This window comes from Phoxinus phoxinus, assembly GCF_949152265.1.
Source record: "Phoxinus phoxinus genome assembly, chromosome: 9".
Classification (NCBI taxonomy): Eukaryota; Metazoa; Chordata; class Actinopteri; order Cypriniformes; family Leuciscidae; genus Phoxinus; species Phoxinus phoxinus.
In genome coordinates, this window is record NC_136884.1 from 16,315,594 (window position 1) to 16,336,737 (window position 21,144).

Here is a 21,144-nt window from a genome sequence, read left to right on the forward strand (position 1 = left end):
GTGTTATAAATTCTTTGTCCATTTTGTGATTCCTGTCTAAGTAGATTTATGCCGCAGAAAAATCACATATTTTCTGAGGCATATTCCACTGTAGATGCTGAATATGTGCAATACCCACACTGTAAAAAAAAATTACATCCCCAAGTCAAAATTTTCTAGTGACTGATAACATCTAAATTTTTCAATTAGTCTGACATATTATTTCTCATTGAGCCAATGTTAACAGACTATTGCAACAATTAATTCAATTTATTTTACAGAATTTCACTTGGGCCAATTTAAACATTTAGATGTGACCAGTCACTAGAATATTTTGACTTGGACATTTTTACAGTGCATTTCACTTTTATTTTCTACAACAAATCTACAGCAAAAGACTTTCAGACGGAAAATAGTCACACACCTTGCTGGACTATGACCAGCTCTTGGACATCTAATCTCTTGCAGTTTTCCAAACAAATGGAGAGCATAAAATATTCACTAAAGAAGGGCCTACTTTATTTCAAGTGTGTGAAATAGCCCTGTTGGCAACACCACACACACACACACACACACACATTAGCTGATACCTTTTCACTTGATATTCTTCTAACTGGACAGACAATGTAATGAGATCTTCACACACACACACACACACACACACACACAGAGAGAGAGAGAGAGAGAGAGAGAGAGAGAGAGAGAGAGAGAGAGAGAGAGAGAGAGAGAGACCTGCTTACTCTCCATGCACAAGCACCTTACACAATCATACTGGCACTTATCCTACTTGTAAGAGCTTGCACATACATTCATACCAGAGCGAATTGTGTGTCTGGAGTTAAACCTTCCTGTCTAAAACAACGGATTGTGCGTATGTACAAACATGTAGGCAGATTACATTAGCGTTAGGAACCAATTGAGAGGACCATTACCATGTGACGTCAACCCAGTGAACAGCAGTGACACGCAACCACTGACCCTCGAAACACGTCGGTCAATGCGACAGCAATTAGTGAGTTAGGTGTAGAAAGTTCAATGTCACAAAACGGTAAACACATAATTGGTCAATATTTAGTCTGCTTTCTTTTTTCAGTTTGTCACTCATAGCCTAATGTGCGACCTGTGCCACTGCATTATTATTAGAGCTAGATTCAACGTTGTATGGTGTTAGGACTTCTTTGGCTTTTAGATTGGTTGATATGTGGTTCCTAAAGTGTTCTGAGTATGTTGCTGTGCGGCCGCTAACATTTCCGTTCATGCATTTAGCAGACACTTTTATATTCAAAGTGTATTGAGTGGTTGTTAGCACGTTGTTAGCCGTGTATGTTCTTGTGGGTGCGTCTCAATCAGCTCCCTAGGTTGTGAATCAGTATATTGTTTAAACGAATTCAGGACACCGATGCCTCTATTTCCGGCGAAATGACTACGTCCTCCTCATCGTACAATGTTACTACTGGTATTTATGAACAACAGCAGCACAGATATCTTTTTTGCCATTATTTCTTTATGTTGTTTAAACGTATAGGCATACATTATGTTAAATACTTTGATGTTTGTATACGTTGATGATGTAAATACTTGAATGTTTGCTATTATGTTCTTTACCTGTCTAGCGATGTATGTTATTTTTTAAAACACGGTAAGTCTATCCCTTACCGCCTCGCTTTCATACCAGTCATGGCTCTCTTCTGAATAGGGTCTATTAGTGCATTCCTAAGGGGTTGCTGCTAGGGTGCTGGCTGGTTACTAGTTGGTTTCTTATTTCTATTTTTGCCAGTACATCACCACCAGTGAATTATCGTTAGGATAGGCATTTGTGTTCGTTCCAACATATGAGGGTTATGAAGCAGGTTCTCTCGACCCCGACCTCTGCTAGAGCAGATCTGCATGCATTTTATTATCATGAGCTAAATCACTCATACAGACAGATGGTTTCAGTGACCTACAGACTTTATCTGCCAAACATAATTAAATGAATGAATCATCACATTTGCCCTCGCATAAACTCACAACTGCTCCTTAGTGTGTGGACGTTGCTGAAATGCATTCAATTCACAACGCCTACAGCATCAATCTTACTGTAAATAACTGTGTAAAACTGAACAATTACTAAAAGAAAGGTTTGCATCAAAACACATTTACAACAAAAATATATAGAAATACAGACACTATTGTGTTAATATGAAGCATTTATTTTATATAATTGGGTCAACTACTGCCACTTATATCCCACAGAGGTTCACATGTATTTGTTACTAACTTTTTATATGCCTTTATTTTTTTATTTTTCCTATAATCATATCCCTAGGGGAAAAAAACTATGTATTTAAAATACATTTCTTTCATACTAAGTTTAGTACAAATCTCTTGGGACTTACTGATTTAAGAATTAAACTTCTTTATTGCACAATTCACATTTCTTAATATTAAGCCTAAAACGTGTGTTAATGTCACTATTAGTATGATCACTGTATAATTTTAGTCTTTAAATGCAAGATATTTAAAGCGTAGTTCAACTGTAGGACAATCAAATATACTTAAATATACAATACACTTAACCATTAAATAACTATTAAATATATAAGTATATATTTAGTTGCACCTCAGCACTACTTCTGAATACCGGTAACTGTATTAAGTAAATTATATGTAAATATGTAAATGTATTTGTAGTGTACTTAGGATAAAAAGTATTTCAAATACATTTCGGTATATTTGTCACGAATCACGATTTGGTTTTGGTTTATGTCTCATGTCATGCTTCATGTCTGTCATGTGATCCCCTGTAAGTCATGTGATCCTGCCATGTGTTCCCTTGTCTGATGTGTCATGTTGTCATTGGTTCATTGTTTCATTGTTCACAGGTGTCCCTTGTATTGTCATTAGTCTTGTGTGCCCTCATGTTTGCCATGTGTCTTGTGTCTTGTGTCCTGTGACCACTGTTGATTAAGTTCATGTTTATGTCTTCATTTTGAGTTGTTCATGCCACGACATGTTTTTGTTTCTTGTTAGATCTTGTTAATAAACTGCACTTGCGTTCTCAATAAGCTTTCCTCCAGTGGATCTATTTCAATATTTCACTAGGGATGTTTTGTGGTGTCATGTCCATCACAACCAACAATAAAATAAAAATAATAAAATTCCCCTGTGATGCATTTATATTCACTATTTGAATTTAAATAAATTAGTAAAAGTGTGAAATGTGTGTTTCAAAGGAATTTAATTTCTGAAATTCCAAAGTGTAGATTAAGGAAAAACTTTAACCATAGTCCTAAAAGAAACGTTAGTTAGATTTAGGTGACTTTTGTCCCCGACCCCCCATCACACACACACACACAGACACACACACACACACACACACACACACACACATACACACACACACACACAGAGAGAGAGAGAGATGTCAAAGTGTGACAATAGGTGTAGCAAAGGCCATGACTTCTGTTTTTAACAATCAGTGGAAACCGTAATCCATGAGAATGCCCACAGGCTGTCTCTGTCCAGCTGAAAAGCTTTTCCACTAAAAACAAGCAAAAACAGATTCTAACACATTGATCTGCTCTGATCACACAGAAACCACATTAAATTCACAGCACAATAAAATGAGTGGTTTTGTAAGATAAAATGGAAAAAGAGGGAGAGGTTCCATTTTCATGTCACGCTATGCAAATTGTCCAGAATCAAGTCAGTGCTCTGCTTTCTTAAAGGGACATCTCACCACAACAAAAAGCCTGTCATCGTTTACTCATCGTTTACCTGTCTAAACATTCTCTGATTTCAACATGCCAAGTTTCATGTGCAAATTAGATGTGAAACCTCAGGAATGGAAGTTTGTCCTTTAAAATTAAAGTGAATGGAGACTGGGGCTGTCCAGCTACCAAAACAGCAACAGTCAAATTGCAGTGGAAAAGAGCAGCATGAATGCTAGATGGCTTGTTAAGTTACTCCTTTTGAATTATCACTCCGTTACCTTTTACCAGTCATACCGCTGTCTTTCTCTCTCTCTCTATCTCTCTCCTTTTATCCAGTCTTCCATTTTATTGTCCTCCTTAGTGCATATGCTGGTGCACTGCTCATTAGTCTCTGTAACTCTTTGGCCTCTTTTATCCTTTCCCTTTTTTTCTTGTCAGTGAATTAGTGCTGTGAACTGCATAAAAAAGAAAATAAAAAAGACAAAGCGACTGAGACCTGATAGATAAAAGAAAGAAAAATGACCTTCGTCCTTTCAACTCTCTCAGCCCCCCTGCAGGACATGACATCACTACTGTGTAGTTTTGATCCTCTAAGGGTGAGATGAAAAGAGCAGGTATACACACACACACACACACACACACACACACACACACATAGGAATGCATCAGTTGGTCATCCTTTCATCTCAGCCAATAACTGGTATCTCTTTCATGACACACGTCAGAGTTGGCGTCAAAAGCTCATCACTTATGACCAAAGACGCAAAGGAACTTTCCTCCAAAAGTTATCATCAAATCCTCCCTTTAATACTATTTATACTGTATGAATTTCCTTCCCAAGGTTACAGAGCCCTTAAAAGGACACGAGATGGAAAGGAAAATTATATTTCAAAGCTTTTGCATTCTCTTGCGTTCCCACAGAAACTTTGCATTTGCTCACAAAACTTTTATAATATGAGGTGGGAGAAAAAAAAGAACTAATTTTAGTGCTTTTGTGAGCGAAAGCAAAGTTTCTCAGGAGAACGCGAAAGTAATAATTTTTCCTTCCATCTCATATATTTTTTCATCACCATGTCGCCTTATTTGATTGTCTGCATTCACATCATTATACTGTGCAGTGGATGTTTTTGTGCTGTAAAAACTAAAAAATAAAGATTAATCATATCAGACCTTTTGCAACTTTCATGTAAAAACCACAACCTATGCAGTGCCACTGAAAACCAAAGTGACACATTTCAGAGAAAAAAACAAACAAACAGTTATTCGTTATCTTTAAAAAATCCTACGTTGTAAGTTCTGGAACCCTACCGTTACACTATTGTCTTCAATATCAAGAGCATTGGAATAAAACTGAAGATCTGACATGTCACGCAACCTTTCGCTCAATATCTCACACATAAACATCACACGCGGTCTCTAGAGGAAGTTTCACTGGAAGTCTTGCTGTCACATTATTAATGATTCATCTTCCTGACTACCATTCAGAAGTGAATTATTGATGAATATAGTCTGTGTATGTGAAATGACCAAAGACTTGAGTCTAAATATATCTCTCTTTAATTGATGAAATTAACTTTTACAGGTCAGAATGCTGGACCACCAGAATTGACAAACCAGTTGGGATTATAAGACTTCTCTAAGTATTTATTGATTTTTGTTGTCATTTTAGTGGTGACAATGACTCTAGACTCTAGTCTTTAGGGAGAAAAAATCAACAACAACCGCTTGCTGTTCAGTTATTTCCTGCGACAGCACAGATACTGTTAATAGAACGTAACCTGAAACATTTATTAGGTACGTTACGTACAACGAGCACAAACAGTGTGCAATCTAAACCGATCATAAACAGACTTGACACTGTGTTCCTTGCACTTCCTGTGACTGAGTGAGTCAGTGGAAAGCAACTGTATGAAGTACTGTGTAAAGTTAGCATCTAAAACTTTCAATCTGATGACAACAGTGTAACAACCGTCATAGTACTGCATTTGTACTATAAATACTGTAACACACATCCAATATTTACATTTAATCATTTGGCAGACTCTTTTATTCAAAGCGCCTTACAGATGAAGAGAGCAATTGAAGCAGTCAGATCAACAATAGGGGAACAATATGCAAATGTCAAGACCAGCGCACCACACGTAGCAAGGATTTCTTTATATAATAGAGTAGTAAGTGTTATTTGAGTCAAATATGTATAGTCAATATATATATAGCGAGTCAATAAATCTTTCAAATGTGTTTAAAGATGGTTGAGTGTGTATTGTCCATCGGTTCTCTTTCAACAGGGAGTGGCTGAATTGGAAAAGCTATTTGTTTTGTTCTTCTTCCTGTTGATGAAGTCTCAACCCCATCCTACATATGCTTTGTCTTCCACATCCTTTACATCCTTCACTGCAGAAAAAAATAGAGATGTGCTGTCAACCACTATCTGGGCCAGCGCTAAATTTATCACATTAGGTGCCTCAAAATAAGGACATATTGAATCTCTTATAACACGATGAAAAATTACACTGAGATCCAAAATATATTGCATATCTATTATGTTCTGTGATACTAAAACCTAGGCTATTTGCCCATCACTACATTACTGGAATTATAAGCCATGAATACCACATTTTAAAAACATTTTAAAAACCCTGGCTACCAGGGTGTTGCTATGCAGTGGCTATTGCTATTGCTGTTGCTATTGCTGCAATGTGGTTAAGTGTTCTGGATAGTTGCTATGGTGTTGCTAGGGTGTTATAGGTGGTTGCCAGGGTAAAATACAGGCTATTCCAGGTGCTTTTGAGGGGTTCTCGGGGTGTTGCTACGGTATTCTGGATGGTTGCCAGGGTGTTATATGGTTGGCCAAGTGTTTTGGTTGGTTTCTAGGGTGTAACTAAGTTGTTCAGATGTTATGAGTAGTTGCCAGTGTGTTGTTTGTGTGTTATGGGTGGATACCAGTGTTCTGGGTAGTTGCCAGGATGTTACTATGAGTTGTTGGGGTAATATATGGTCACCTGGGTGTTCTAGGTGTGGTTGCCAGGGCAATCTCCATCCCAATTGGTCTGGTGGTTTTTAGGGTGCTGCTGATATGTTTTGTTATGGTAATAAATGGTTACCTGGGTGTTCATGGCTTCTGAGTTTTATAATGCCCAGGCAGGGTCACCTTGATAGGGTGTTCTGGGTGGTTTCTATGGTGTTACTATGTGCTTGTTAGAATATTATGAGTGGTTCCCAGGGTGTTGCTAGGTAACATATGGTTATCTGAGTGTTCCGGGTGGTTGCCACGATAATATACAGTTGCCCAGGTTGTTCTGTGTCATTTCTTGGGTGCTGCTGTGTTGTCGGGGTTACCTGGGTGTTTTCTAAGATGACACTATACAGTTGTTAGGGTGGTATTGGTGCCTGGCAATTTGTTGCTATGCAGCTGGGGTGTTCCACATGGTTGCACAAAGTAATCTGAACATCTCAGCTAACAAATAGCACAGCATGAACAATAGCAATAGAGGAAGTTAACCAGTAGTTGCAGGGACCGCTAATAACGTTAAAAAAAATGCTGCATCTGCATTGAAAGGATTGAATATTCACAATGGTAAGTGCATATGTAAGTGCATACTTGTAACTCACAGACTTGACGTTTATCTGAGATATGAATACAGTACACCCTTTATACACTACACTAACAGCTGCTTATTCATTGGGATATGAAAATTTAAACCACTTGGCAGTGTGAAATGACACCATGCTAATGTGCATATCCATAATTCATTACCTCAATCCATTTAGCAGTGAACTTGTGTGTGTGTGTGTGTGTGTGTGAGAGAGAAAGGATAGCAAAACTACACACTGTGAAGTAGCTTGTCTGTATTTTTTTCACAGACAAGTTACAAAAAACTTTGACCTATTGGTGTGTTAACCATAAGCTGCTGGTGTCATGCATACACTGACTGACAGCACCATTTACTCTTATTTCCCCCTCTTGTGAATATTAGTGGTTCTTAATGATTCTACGAACTGTTTTAGCATCTTTCTTCTGCACAGATGTATTAATACTATTTGTGTGAAACAGAGAGTTTACATTGTCACATTACTTGTGTGAAAGTGTGGTGATAATGCTGCACCCCTTACAACAAAAGTGCTGTGGTGATACTGTTACCCTCGATGGTATCAGGTGATGCCATGGTAATTCAGTATAAAGCAAGGTACTTAACGATTAACATATTCATGTACCATTATATTTACACGGAAGTCTAAGGTACTGTAGAAAAAAAGAAGTCCAAAATACTAATAGCATGATACTTTTTTTAGGGCTTATTGGTAGAGAAATACACTTTCTGAGCAGGTTCTAAAAAGATGTATGCTTTTTTGTTACTGGGGAGATGTCATAATAAGTTGTCAAAAGATTTGAATGTGTTTGTCAATGAACTTGACTGAAACAATAACATTTAAATGGACAAATACAGGGAGGCAGTCAAATACGATTTTGCTCTCATCCGTGTAGGAAGCAGCTATTATAGTCTGTCCACTGGTTTCAGTTTTCAGCATGAACAATAAGGCCTATGCTTTGGTCTCAGGTGAACAGTCCCTCAAAAACTTGAGCAAAATCCGAAAAAACAAAAGAAACCATGGAGACAGTGCCCTCTGCTGTCCAACGTCTGACCAAACTCACCCTCGAATACGATTACGATATAATAACTAGTATATGTGTAAATGTGCATTGCCTGAGTTTGGCTGCTATAGGAATTAGATCCATCTATAAAGACCATGTCAGACTGATACACTTCTCAATGACCAGAGAAATACTGCAACTGTTTAATCAACCCTCAACATTGAATCACACAGGAAATACTGTAACTTGTGTGTGACAACACACTGAACTGCTCCTAGCTGTGGTTTACTAGTTTTAAACTACAATGTTTAACCATTCCTAACAGTCACCTTATTTATTTTCTTGTGCACATTTCTAATTTTATTTGGTTTAGCCTATTAGTTCTAGTTAAAATGTCTCATGGTTTTCTTAAAAAAAAAATATTAAGCAGCACGTGATACTAACAGGAAATGCTTCTTGAGCACCAAATCATCATATTAAAATTATTTCTCAAGGATCATGTGACACTGTAGACTGAAGTAATGACTGATGAAAATTAATTTTCACGATCCAATCGATTCCCAACAGTTTTACAAACATGAATGTTGAAGTCACACAGAGACAAACACGTTTGTTTTAATTTATGATTATTATAAAGCTACAATGTACAGAATGTTCCGAACCGTAGAACTGGTGAAAGGAGGAGGGGATTATTTCTCCCCGGCTTTTGGCGGCACCCACTCGTGGATCTTCTTGCGAGTGGTTGAATAGGGCACGTAGCAGTTTGATGTGCCACTGAGGTTGAACTGATGAACCTGGGCCAGGAACTTCTTGGGTTCTGGAGGGTGAGTGGTGGGAGGGTTATCCGTCATGCAGTGCAGCCAACGGTGCCTGAGAACAACATTGAAAGAGAGAAAGAGAGAAAAAGGGAAGATATATGATTGTGCTCTGACAATTAAAACCTAACTACCTTTTTATATAAAAGTAGAGTTTTTGTATAAAAACATTCAATTGTATTCTGAAACATTTTTGTTCTATTCCATTCTGTGCATGTTTTTGTACAATACATACAATCTGGGAAAAAGATTTATATTAATAAAATATATAACAAATATTTTAGTACTTTATTTTATATTTTAATATTTTATAATCAGCAAAAGGATTTCAAATATCAATCATTTGGATGTCTTTCTACTTTTCTTCAATAAAGTGTTGTTGATGTACTTCCTGTTCCAAACACTGTATTCGCATTGCCGCTAATGCTGAATTTGCAAGACAACCAATTTTCAATTGCTCTGTAAAATTACGCAATGTTTTGTTCAACCATAATGGCTGTTAATTAGCACTTTTCATTCAGTCACTCTTAATGCTCCAGAATGAATATTTTTTTCACAAGAATAATTGAAGGGCTCTTCACATTCTGATAGCAATCAATAATAGAAGTGGTCTAAATATTAAAACATGTACATATATCTCGTCTGTGGAAGTCGGACCTAAAATGTTCGTCCGAATGCAATGATACGTTGCCCTACCTGCCTGTCAAAATATGTATTTCTGCTCACGCAGACATCACACCTCATCAGCTCATTCCATAAGGCACCGAGCGCCACAGACAAAAAGCAGCCGCCTTTACAGTTCCTCCTGAACCAAAACAACGATCTTATTCTGCGTTCATGCCATGTTGTAACCATAATTATGAGATGGCAACCAGTGACGTCCTCCTAACTGGAGCTGTTCACATCTTCAGACTCAGATTTATGCATTTCTGTCAACACGATCAACGCCAAAATGAGCCTGTAGCAGTCAGGTGGTACAAGTAAGAGCTCTGTAATAGGGCTGGGCAATATGGCCAAAAAAAAAAAAAAATCCCTGATTTTTTTCACAAAAAAACTGATTTACGATTTAATTTCGTAATTAATTTGACAGAATCTGAGAGCTGAGAATTTGCTTCATATCAATAGTAACCTGCTCTGTCTTGTCTGTCGGTGTGAGTGTCCTCTTTGCTTCGCGATTTTTCTCTGCGTGAGAAAATGGATGTGTGGTGTGAGAGTCGAGAGCGTGTAAAAAGTCACAACTGCGTCAGTCTCACGGTGAATTCGTGAGAGTTGGCAGTCCTGCAGATTCAGTTTGTAAATGTTTTTGGCGGGTGTGCAAAATTATGCCAAATACATCTGTTACAATACCATTCAGAAGGGACCATGCTGCCATCAACCTCCCACAAAGTCTTCTTTCCGTTCATCTCTGTGGTGTAAATCACCCATCGGTGACGGCCTGGAAGTGACACAGTGAAAAATACACACTCAGAAGACATAAAACACAGTGAATTTGAGTATAGACAACTAAAGTATGTAAGTTAATACCAAAAAAGTTTCTGTTGTCCTCATAGTATTTGTTGCCATATTTGTCAACACCCACCAAGGCTCCTGTCTTGATATCATTCACCCTGAGAAAGACATTTCAATTATGTCAAATCAATTATTAATATATTAAGTGTAATTTATTATAATAGTAAGTATATTAGAAAATAGTATAATATATATATATATAAATTAATTAATAACAAATTCCCTGCAAAAAGTACAGTGGCAGCAACTGCAGCATACATTTCCATACAGGTCCAAAAAAGTAGTTTGGTCTCAGTGTATAAAGAGATATTTACTGTAAATTGACATGCCAAGTAAAATACATTCTCCGGTAAACAGACAGTTGTTCAGTGTTTCGCATTCATGTGTGACTGTGTACAGTCACTAAAGAGGTCATTGCTTTGGATTCAGTGTCTTACCGTTTTAGACACTGCATTTCACACCCCTGTCTAATATTACCTCTAAACTAATTTTATTCGACTTACTCACCTGAACAGCTGCAGTAGGAAGCCTTTAACACCGCCATGACCGCCGAGTTGACCCACGGCCCGCCGGACTACATTCGCGTACTCCGCCATAACTGACGGACTCTAAACGCCGACGGACGGTGACGCAGCTTTACAGTTCCCCCTGCACACACGATCGCGCGGTTTGGGTTCCGCCAACAATCTCTGTTTTGGTTTAAGCAGATAACGTTGTTATGTTTGGGTGACGTGCACTAACTTGAGAGAAAAAACAGCATTTTATTAAGACATATTATATATAATACAATTGAAATGTTCAAGCTTGATCGGAATATGTTTTTGAAAGGTCTGGTTTACTCTTTAATAAAAAAAATGTGACAACACAATATTCATTATTTAAACATTACATAGTTCACAATGTACTGCTCAGAATGAACCTGGAATAACTATAAATTGATTCCAACACGTTGACCAATACATTTCCATGACTTCCGTTTCTTTACAATTTTTTTTTATACAGAGATTGCACTCACAGAATAATATTTTGCCAATTAAATATATTAGAGCATAAACAGAAAACAATGTACATGAACTACAGAAATTGCCATGACTTTTCCAGAAATGGAGAAAAGATGGAGTTTTCTGTGACCGTGGGAACCCTGTATATCACATCAAATGTGTTCATAAAAAAAAGGAACAGGCGAACAAATGCCAAAATAGCAACATTTTTCCCCTTGTTTCGACATTTATTATTCCTATATACATGATTCATATACAGAGAAAGTCAGTGCTTGGGCGGGGGGGATGGGGGCAAAGTTCTCTTTGGAACAAGTTCTTAAGAACAGGTTCCTTTCACTTCCTGTGTCTTTATAGACAACTTTTCTAAACATAAGTACAGCAATACAATAAAAGCCCAAACGATCCAATCGCAGCAGTTGCAGTAATCCACTTTATCCATACTACATAACCTATAGACATAATAACTGGCCAAATGAAAAAGCAAAGTCATAACAAAATGATTTTCTTATTCGAAATGTATGATTATATCATAAAGATCGCTGTTTTGGCCCAAAGGGTCTGAGTGAGCAAAGCCAATGACTTTTTAAAGCTGATGGGTGTGGCTATGGGCGGGGCTTCAGTCACTCAGCGTTGCTGATTGGCTGGCTGTTGTAGTCGGTAGACTCCATTTTGAGGATGTAGGGAATGATGCTGTCGATCTGGACGTTCCCGATGAGACCGGCGAAAAAGAGCTCTTCGGTCACCGCGGCGCTCATGAGCCGCAGGGCGGGCAGGCGAACTAACAGTTTTGAAAGACTAGCAGAGAAAGAGAATTTATATATTGTTAATAGTCACATCTTAAGATATCATACCATATCTAACATTTCTGAATATTTTAAATGAATTTGATTGTTGGGTGTAATGCACTACTAAGTAATTACTGTAATTTAACAAAGTAAGGGATCACTCGATTTTTCTGTAATTTAATTACAATTACTTCGGATTTAATTGCATTAAATACTGTATAAACTGAATTCTATATAAAACAATAGTAAATTTAACATCTAATGTTACTATGTATTTTTTATGTAACATTCTCCCTTTAAATACTTTGGTCAGTTTAAGAATAAATGTATGCAATTTCATTTTTGAAAGGATTAAAAGCACAGTTTCATGTCTATCCTTGTATTGTTCAACTGGCCGAGGTTGATGTGCGATTTAGAAAATAATTAAATACTATTTAGAGAGTTTAATTGGTACAGTAATCTAATTACACCGTTGAAGATGTAATTAGTAGCTATTAATTACTTTTTTAGAGTAACTAAACTACACAAGTCGCTCACCGATACGTGTCCTCTGGATACACTTTGCTCACATAGTCCTGCAGTTCCATGTATGCCTTCTCCTGAAACCGTTCAATCTGAAGGGTGCCGTCCACTCCGGAGTGATCTGCGACAAACACGCACACAATCAACTTAATTCTTACCCTTCCCCATATTTTTCAGATACTCTCCAGTTGTGCTCACCTGGGCTGAAGAGAACCACAGCTTTGAGGTAAGCGTATTCATATGCATCAGGACTCATGCGACTCATACTGTTACAAAATTCCTGCATACGCCAGATATGCTCCATGACTTGCTTCACCCGCTCTGGGGATAGTTTGTCTGTTGAACACACGCACACATCTCTCATTACCCTCAATGAATCGACTCAAACTGGTTTTCAAACTGGGATCCCCAGAGGGCGCTAGGGGGTCCGTGCAAAATTTGAGAAATTTATTTTTTAGGGCTGAGCTTCTGTTTATGTTCTCTGATCAATGTTTATATGTGAATACCGCTAAAAGCCTAATTAAATCTGTTCATCATATAAAGCGATCGAGTCTCTTCATAACATTTTAGATTAAACCGCTCAATTCATATGGATTCGTTTTACAATCTCTTTATGAACTTTTTGAAGCGTCAAAGTGGTAGTTGCGTAGCTGTCAATGGAGGGACAAAAATCTCTCAGATTTGATCAAAAATATCTTCATTTGTGTCTTATGGGTTTGGAACAACATGAGGGTGGGTGATTAATGACAGAATTCACATTTTTGGGTGAACTAACCCTTTAATATATTACTAAAGTATGTTAAACATAAATTAGAAATATATAATATTCAAAAATAGCAAAAGGTCCACGTACCTTCATCCAGGCTGGTCTGTAAGTGGTTGATTATGGCCGTGAGGATCGTTTCTACATTCATAATGTGTGAACACTGAGCCAGTCCTAAAGCAAACAACTCATTCCAGCAGGCCTTCATCAGCGTGATGCTGTTCTCTGAGCTGAGCACCAAAAACACAGAGAACGAAATGAGGATACAGCTAAATTTACAAAGAAAATCATTACACAGTACATTGCGATTTGAATTCGGTGTAGGGGACCAAATAAGAGTATAAATGGCCGTTTATGCATGCAGTTTTTTTCCACTATCCAGAGGGGGAAATTTTATTTGATCATATAATCGCTACAAACATGAAGGCTGTATTAAAAGATAGGTAACTTAATAATACTGACTCCTGAGATCATTTTAGCCAAATTCTAATGCAGCGTTGCATATATACCAGACTGCATATTGCAGCGGCATAAAAAATGCAGGAAGTGCTGATAATAAATATACTTTTCATTTAGTACTTTAAAGTATATATTTCTCCCCCTATTTAAACCTATATTTAGTTCCACCCACATGTGATCGCCTGAAAGCAGGCGTAAACTAGGACATGAATACACTCACCCAAGGGCCTGAAAGGCTGGAATAGAGCGCGCCCAGTGCATGGAGAGGAAAAGCAGACGGGAAGCTGATTCACAGATGTAATTCAGATTCAGGAAGTCTGGCATGGGCAGCGGCATCATCAGCTACACACAATATTTAATATACGTTGTTATTCGACCATCATTTTTAATTCAGCAGTGTCTCTCAATCAACAGTGAGCCCTGACCTTAAAGGGCACGTGCATATCTGAGAGCAGCGGTCCTTCCAGTTCCAGGAGAGCGGTGGACTGTTCATCAACCCTGACAGCCACAAGCCCCTCTGCCATCTCTTCCCCACAACCATCCTCAGGCTGAAGCGCCTTTGTGAGCGTGTCAAAGGCCCTGGACACAAACAAACACAAAATGTGTAAGCACAGCCCCGTACCGCATTGATATCAGAACTACGCGAGCTGCTTTCCGCACCGCGTGACGTCATTCGACTCGTCCCTCTGCATGTCCGTCATAACGCTGTCATCGTTGCTCGCGGTCTCCATCCCCGATAGGTCAGTACTGCTGTCCATCATCTCACGGCTTTTGTTGAGGTGACCGAGAGACGTGACCACGCTGGCCAGGGTACCCAGATCTCCCTGACTGGAGTCATTCTAAAGTGAACATCAGAAAAACTTGAACATGCATATGAACATATGATGAATCTCACGAAAACATGATCGGGTTAGTTTTACAGAGTATCTGCAGGGTTTTTTTAAAATAAAATTTAAGTCTTTAAGACCTGCACAATTTAAATGAATGCCGCATGAGCGGGGAAGTGCAATGTCTATCGTAACATATTACACCGTAAAATGACTAAACACCATGACAACTTTACTGTTGAAATGCAGGCTTTGACGGACAAAAAGTTTTATAAAATGTTAAACCTCACATTTCAGCCTTTAGACCATTTTTTAAAAGAAAAGGAACGAGTCAAAATTATAAAGGATTAGACCTATATTTATTTTCTGATGATTATATTTAAAATCTTTATATATATAAATAAAACAGCACAGGCTGAATGAAAATGCAAATTGAAAGTTCCAAATTGAAATGATAGTTAAGACTTTTCTTATACAATTTAAAAGATTTAAGACATTTTTGGGCCTTAAATTTGATCAAACTGATTTTATATTTCAACCCAAAATCTGTTACTTTTTTAAATGACTAAAAATGATTTAACAATAAAAAAAACTCTTAACAAAATTTAATGCGGTAAAAACCATAATGTAAAATTACTTCTAAATAATAGTAAAAAAAATAGTTAAATAATATATGTTAGTCATGAGAACTGAGGGAATATATGTTTTAATTTCCATCATACGGTATACATCCAGTGTACAAAAAAACACATTTTACCTGATCTGGTGAAGAAGGAATTAAAATGGTGTTGTCAAGTTTGGAAAGTGATTGTTGTATGTTCAAGAGCATGTTGGAGTCCAGTAAACTGGTGGACCTGTGATCAGAAACAGAGTGAGAAAACAAATAAAAACAAAAAGATTCTTTTTGACTCTGAAACACATTCACATTCGTACCTGGTGGTCTCTTTTTCGCTAACAAACGTTGGCATGGCGGCGAGAGGGCTGCAGAGGTTTTTGCGGATGTAGATCTTTTCGATGGAGGGCGCACAGTTTGCTGGCTTCTCTCTCGACACCTCCACCGGTTTCCTCTCGCACTGAACAGCTGTTGGCAGAATATCAATCATAAGTCTTATCACTTAGAAAAGTACCAGCACACCCCAGCATCAGTCGTGTCCAGAGCACAAATGGTGCGGGTACGTGTCGCCTATCGGACGTGGACTCACAGTCTTGTTTCATGCCGAGGGCCATGCAGCGCTGCAGTCTGCAGTATTGACACCGGTTCCGATGGTGTTTGTTGATGATGCATTCCCCAGACCCGCGGCACGTGTACACCAGATTCTTCCTGATGCTGCGCTTGAAGAAGCCCTTACAGCCCTCACAGCTCACTGCTCCATAATGACGTCCTAAACACACAATGACCAACAGGACAAATGCAACAATTTCAAAGTGTCTCTCTCCGATAATAGCTTGCAGTTATTCAAAATAAAAGTGTGTGTTGGTCATGTACCTGAGGCCTTGTCTCCACAAACTACGCAATACTCCACTGGAGGCTTCGTGGAGCCCTGTTCTGAGCCCTCCGTCACAAACTGAAAAACAAAACACTCTAGCCTATAAATATGAACATTTACAGTGTGTAAATAAATTATAAAAGGAAATGCCATTTGCTAAAACAAACAAACAAACAAGTACACACTATCACAATACAAACCTATATGAGAGGACTAGTTATAGTACGCCTAAAAAAGTACCACGATATAGTGATGTAGCAGATGCCATTACTATGGTACTTTGATATATGGTATTAAATAATTACCAAATTATTTATATGGTGTTTCTCCACACTAAAGGCTCAACATGCTATAGATTTCAATATTGTTTGACATTAGCATGTTGCTAAGCTAACAGCACAACATTTTAATAAGCAAGACACATGATAGCCCACACAAATGTTGGGGAAAACAATCCATTTACACCAAAACTATTTTAATAACAGAATGAAATACGTTTTTATAAGTGAAAATTCTCTCAGTTTGTCCACCAGATTAGATTTTCCCCGTTGCTGAAACATGAGTAAAGCTCAAAAGCACATGCCAACTATTCTCAAAAGTTTATTCAGTCTATAGAAGTTATGGCCGATAAAAATGTACTCTTTTAAACTAGAGTTGCGGGCAGGGCTTGACATTACCACCCGCCAGTGTAGCACTCCTATTAGCCGCTTTGGTGGGTTAAATTTTATATATATATTTTCAATTGTAGTCTTTTAAAAAGGCAACTGAAATAATAAACTAAGTGCAATGCAGTGTTGTCAAAAACATAGATTTTTTCGATACATATCAATACTGACATATCTAAAACGCTTCGTTCCGATACTCATTTCCTACAGCATAGACACAATACATGATAACAACTGCACTTTCTCGATCTCTAATCTCTCTGACAGCGAGTGACACACAAACCCGCCTCCTCTTACTCACTCGTTTCATTTGCTCTGGATGAATATTGTTGGTGTTACAGGGCTTGAATTTCGGCGTGGGATTGCGCGTATTGCTCATAATTTGACTCATTCCCGCAGATTTTGTGCTCACACCCAAAGTGCGCACACTTATTGCGCTTAAACAGTCAAATACACACAAAATAATGTCAAAATGCCAGTCTTGGCGAGTATCCACATGAATATTGAAACAGTTATGTATCCACATGAAACAGTTATGTTTTAAGTGAACATTAACAGTTGAGAAAGAAAACGCATGTGTAACAGTATAATGGATCTGTGCGCCAGTCTTAAAGTGACAGCAGCCTAATATACTTGCTGCCAAATTATGAGATAATATAAAAAATATCTATATGGCAGTTTTTCCCCATGGTATCGATGTCAAAATTGTGGCCAGTGAAAATGGCTAGTAACTGTGGAAAACCACTAGCCACAATGGTAGTAGTAGTTGTTGTTCCATTCCAAGTGTGAAGCAATGCTTCAGGCCAGTGTTGGAACAACTAAAAAGGTCAAAGAAATATGTGCACACTCACCATGCTGATGACGAAATGTATGCACACTGTAGCATATGTGTAAAACGTTTACCTGGATCTGTTGCCCTGTCAGCTCAGGTGATGCGAAAAGCAGTTGATTGACAGCTGACCCATCGGCAGAGGTTAAGATGACCTTGGTTGGTGAGTTCTCTTGTTTGATGAACAGTTTCTCCTGGTTGGGGTAATCCAGGTTGGTTAATATAAACTGCTGCTTGCCGGCTCCAGCCTGATCAATGGCTGTGACTATCTGCACCTTCTGAGCCAACTGCTGCTCTGTCACAATCTGATACAACACACACGACAACAAAAACCATCGAAATGGCAATACAGTTCAGTGAAATCCTGTTCACACAAACATAAATGTTCTTCCTCTGCTATTTACTGTTAGTTTAGCAAAAGCACCAGCAAGTCACAAGGTGTGTGCGCCTTAAATATGCACTGCACAGACCGATCGGTGTATGACATCAAAGTACAGCGGGAGAGATATGAAAACATGCATTTTAGTCCGGGACTAGACTTAAGCCTTGTCTGTGAAACTCTGGGGTTAAAGTGTATGACTCTGTGCATGTGACCAAAACTGCAAATCTTATTGGTTGGCTAGCTTTTTTTTTTACAGTGTGATGGAAAATAGTTTTTTTTTTTTTACAACCATCCATAAAAAAGCACGTTGCATTGCCAGCATGCAAACGTTCATGTCGGTCTCTGAACAGACATATAACAGCCATTCATTAAAAATCAAATGTTTATCACACCAAATTGTTACACAAATATATTGTCTGAGTCTAAATGTGCAGTGTAAGTCACCTGTAGGCCTCCGTCTGCAGACACCAGCTGAATTCTGGGATTTTCTCCATCCATGATAACGATTTGTCAGAACCGTGGCTTAGCAACGCCCCATCAGCCACACACCCACCTGAGAAAAATAACAACACACAACTCTATGATTGATCAGATGCTTTCTTAACTGCTGTTTTCTCACCGCTGTCATTTTTGTTGTGTGCTTATTTTGTTACGCATGCAGCACTTTTACATATTCATCTAAACGTTGCTCTGGGCAGCGTCCTAATGTTTGCTAACATTATACCGCTGAAAAGGTATTTCAAACTTATTTTAACCCCTAAGCGAAGAACAAAAACAGCTGTAAACAATAAATAATTACAAAACTATAACTATATCTGAGCCTTAAAACACTATACAAGTGTTAAAAACTAGGATCCACACGGGAGTGCTAGGGGGGTCTATAGACAAGTTTAGAGAAAAACTGTACAAAATAAATAATACAATTATAAGAAAATAAATAACTAAATAAAAAAATTACACAAATAAATACAAATGTATTTAAATAAATAAATCTAACAGTGCAGTAATATAAGGAGTATAAAAACCATAGTAATGTAGTAGAATTTAAATGTTTTAAATTAATTTTTAACAGTATAAATTGGAACCTGACTTCTACATTAGGATGGCGGTCCCTCACACAAGGATGATCATATTTAGGAGTCTATATCATCTAAAATATGCTAGGATGTTTATTAATAAAAAATAAAGATCGCAACATAACCGGTCCGGGTGGCTTAAATACTGAAGTTAACATATTTAGATATATGGGATTGTTCAAGTAATGATGCAAAGGAGGTCTGAGTCAATTCCTGTGATGTTTCAACCTGTTTATTATCAGTCAAATTATTCACGATTTTACAGTTCTTGCAATTCCATCATCCCGACCCGTGACTTCTTCAATATTAACGCCAATTAATATTACTGTTAACAGCAATATTACTGTTATTCGGTCTATAATGTTCAAGTATTGTATTCAGTGTTGTCAATCAGTTCAGATTGATGAAGACAAACTGAAATCTCACAGGCTTCTGATTAGCAGTAGCAACATTAGCACGCTGGCCAGCATCGCGATTTTAGTGTTATTCAGAGAATCAAAAGCCTTAATAATGAATAAATGCGATCGAGACAGTGAATGACAGCTGGGGGTCAGTAACTCCTGTGGAATGTGTGTGTGTGTTGATCCGGGAAGATAAAGTTAGATCTGTTCCTGTAGGTTAAAGGTCATGATTGAAGGGTTAAAGCTCCTCACACACATACACAGAGGGATCTTCACTGCAGCAGCTCCTCACACGCGGATTACGGGACAAATCTAGTACATTCAAAGTGTTAGATCATCAAATGAGCTGTTAATAGGTCCGAATAATGCCGTTGCGCTATTGTCATCGCTATTTGTTGTGTTTATCAGAGCGCTGATATCAGATTTACCCATTGATAGCGTTAGCTTGCTATATAACGTGATATCTGCATCAAATTAGCTATGATGTCCATTAGATGCCTGTTTATATATGTTTATATTTCTTAAATGTCAAAAAAGCTCGTCTGGTCAGTTTAATCGCAGACATGTAAGGATCGATTTGATCCCCAATGTTTCCTGTTATGGTAGCGGCTACTACGCTAACGCGTGTTAGCAGGCCGGCTAACAACAGTGCTAACATTCTTCCGAATTATTAATCCTGAACTATTACTGCAAGCACAATAGGTTTTAATAATGTAACAGAGTGTTAATCTTACCATGAAACTGTGAATAATTATCCAAATACTGGTGTGTTTTGATAAATTATCGTAAACTGACGGCTCACGGCAGCTACAGAAGGTCATAGTTCGCGACCCGTTCAGAGGAAACCGGCACATCTGCGCATGCGCGAATGCACTCGTGAGCTATGCAGTCAGCGTTCATTTTAGTCAAGGTTGAATGACAATTTACGCCGTTAGCTAGTATGATTTATTATTATAGGATGCCAAAGTTATGAATTGTATACACATTGGCCAATAACTGTCCCAGTTTATCCAATTGGGAATTATCTTACGTTAGCTATAAATATACAGTATCAGTACCAACATCTCTGCTATGGATCGTGCGCGATGTTGTGCATTTGCAAAACATGGGAAAAAATGTTTACGAATTTAAATCAGTAGCAGTAATAATGGTATTAGACCATAATTAATATACATTGGCTAATCAATATCTTCGCTCTCTTGTTATTGTATCGGCAATTGAAAAACCTCATTCGATATTAACGTCAGCTGCAATGAACCGATAGATATAAAAAGTGTGTCATGTACTTTTAATGTGTATATTTAACGAACATAACCAAAGTCATTATGAAACCAAGTTTAACCAGAGATGCACAC

At 37.9% G+C, this 21,144-nt stretch overlaps 2 protein-coding genes and 1 long non-coding RNA gene across 5 annotated transcripts in view; 1 reads left to right on the top strand and 2 right to left on the bottom strand.

The window, feature by feature from the left end:
• Positions 1–14,716, top strand: part of LOC307004417 — a 37,954-nt gene extending 23,238 nt beyond the window's left edge. The window contains exons 2-3 of the long non-coding RNA XR_013799028.1: positions 13,078–13,126; positions 14,537–14,716. This is a non-coding gene — a long non-coding RNA (uncharacterized lncRNA). The remainder of the gene's footprint in view (positions 1–13,077; positions 13,127–14,536) is intronic.
• On the bottom strand, positions 5,215–11,285 carry ndufa12 (NADH:ubiquinone oxidoreductase subunit A12). Of its 2 annotated transcripts, XM_079623729.1 has the most exons (5): positions 11,100–11,285; positions 10,608–10,690; positions 10,431–10,518; positions 8,931–9,138; positions 5,215–6,068 (listed from the first exon to the last, which is right to left on the bottom strand). In XM_079623729.1, the coding sequence occupies exons 1-4, from the start codon at positions 11,186–11,188 to the stop codon at positions 8,958–8,960; spliced, it is 441 nt and encodes a 146-aa protein (XP_079479855.1). In that variant the 5' UTR covers positions 11,189–11,285; the 3' UTR covers positions 5,215–6,068; positions 8,931–8,957. The 2 variants fall into 2 exon arrangements, with proteins under 2 accessions (XP_079479855.1, XP_079479854.1); XM_079623728.1 differs by lacking the exon at positions 5,215–6,068 and having other exon boundaries at positions 8,680–9,138.
• nr2c1 (nuclear receptor subfamily 2, group C, member 1) lies at positions 11,317–20,716 on the bottom strand. 2 transcript variants are annotated; one of them, XM_079623629.1, is made up of 14 exons: positions 20,524–20,716; positions 18,757–18,865; positions 18,005–18,235; positions 16,436–16,514; positions 16,152–16,331; positions 15,883–16,030; positions 15,707–15,803; positions 14,783–14,961; positions 14,548–14,701; positions 14,343–14,464; positions 13,754–13,893; positions 13,099–13,236; positions 12,916–13,021; positions 11,317–12,388 (listed from the first exon to the last, which is right to left on the bottom strand). In XM_079623629.1, the coding sequence occupies exons 2-14, from the start codon at positions 18,808–18,810 to the stop codon at positions 12,214–12,216; spliced, it is 1,803 nt and encodes a 600-aa protein (XP_079479755.1). In that variant the 5' UTR covers positions 18,811–18,865; positions 20,524–20,716; the 3' UTR covers positions 11,317–12,213. The 2 variants fall into 2 exon arrangements, with proteins under 2 accessions (XP_079479755.1, XP_079479756.1); XM_079623630.1 differs by having other exon boundaries at positions 11,336–12,388; positions 18,005–18,124; positions 20,524–20,687.
• Positions 20,717–21,144: the final 428 nt, after the last annotated feature.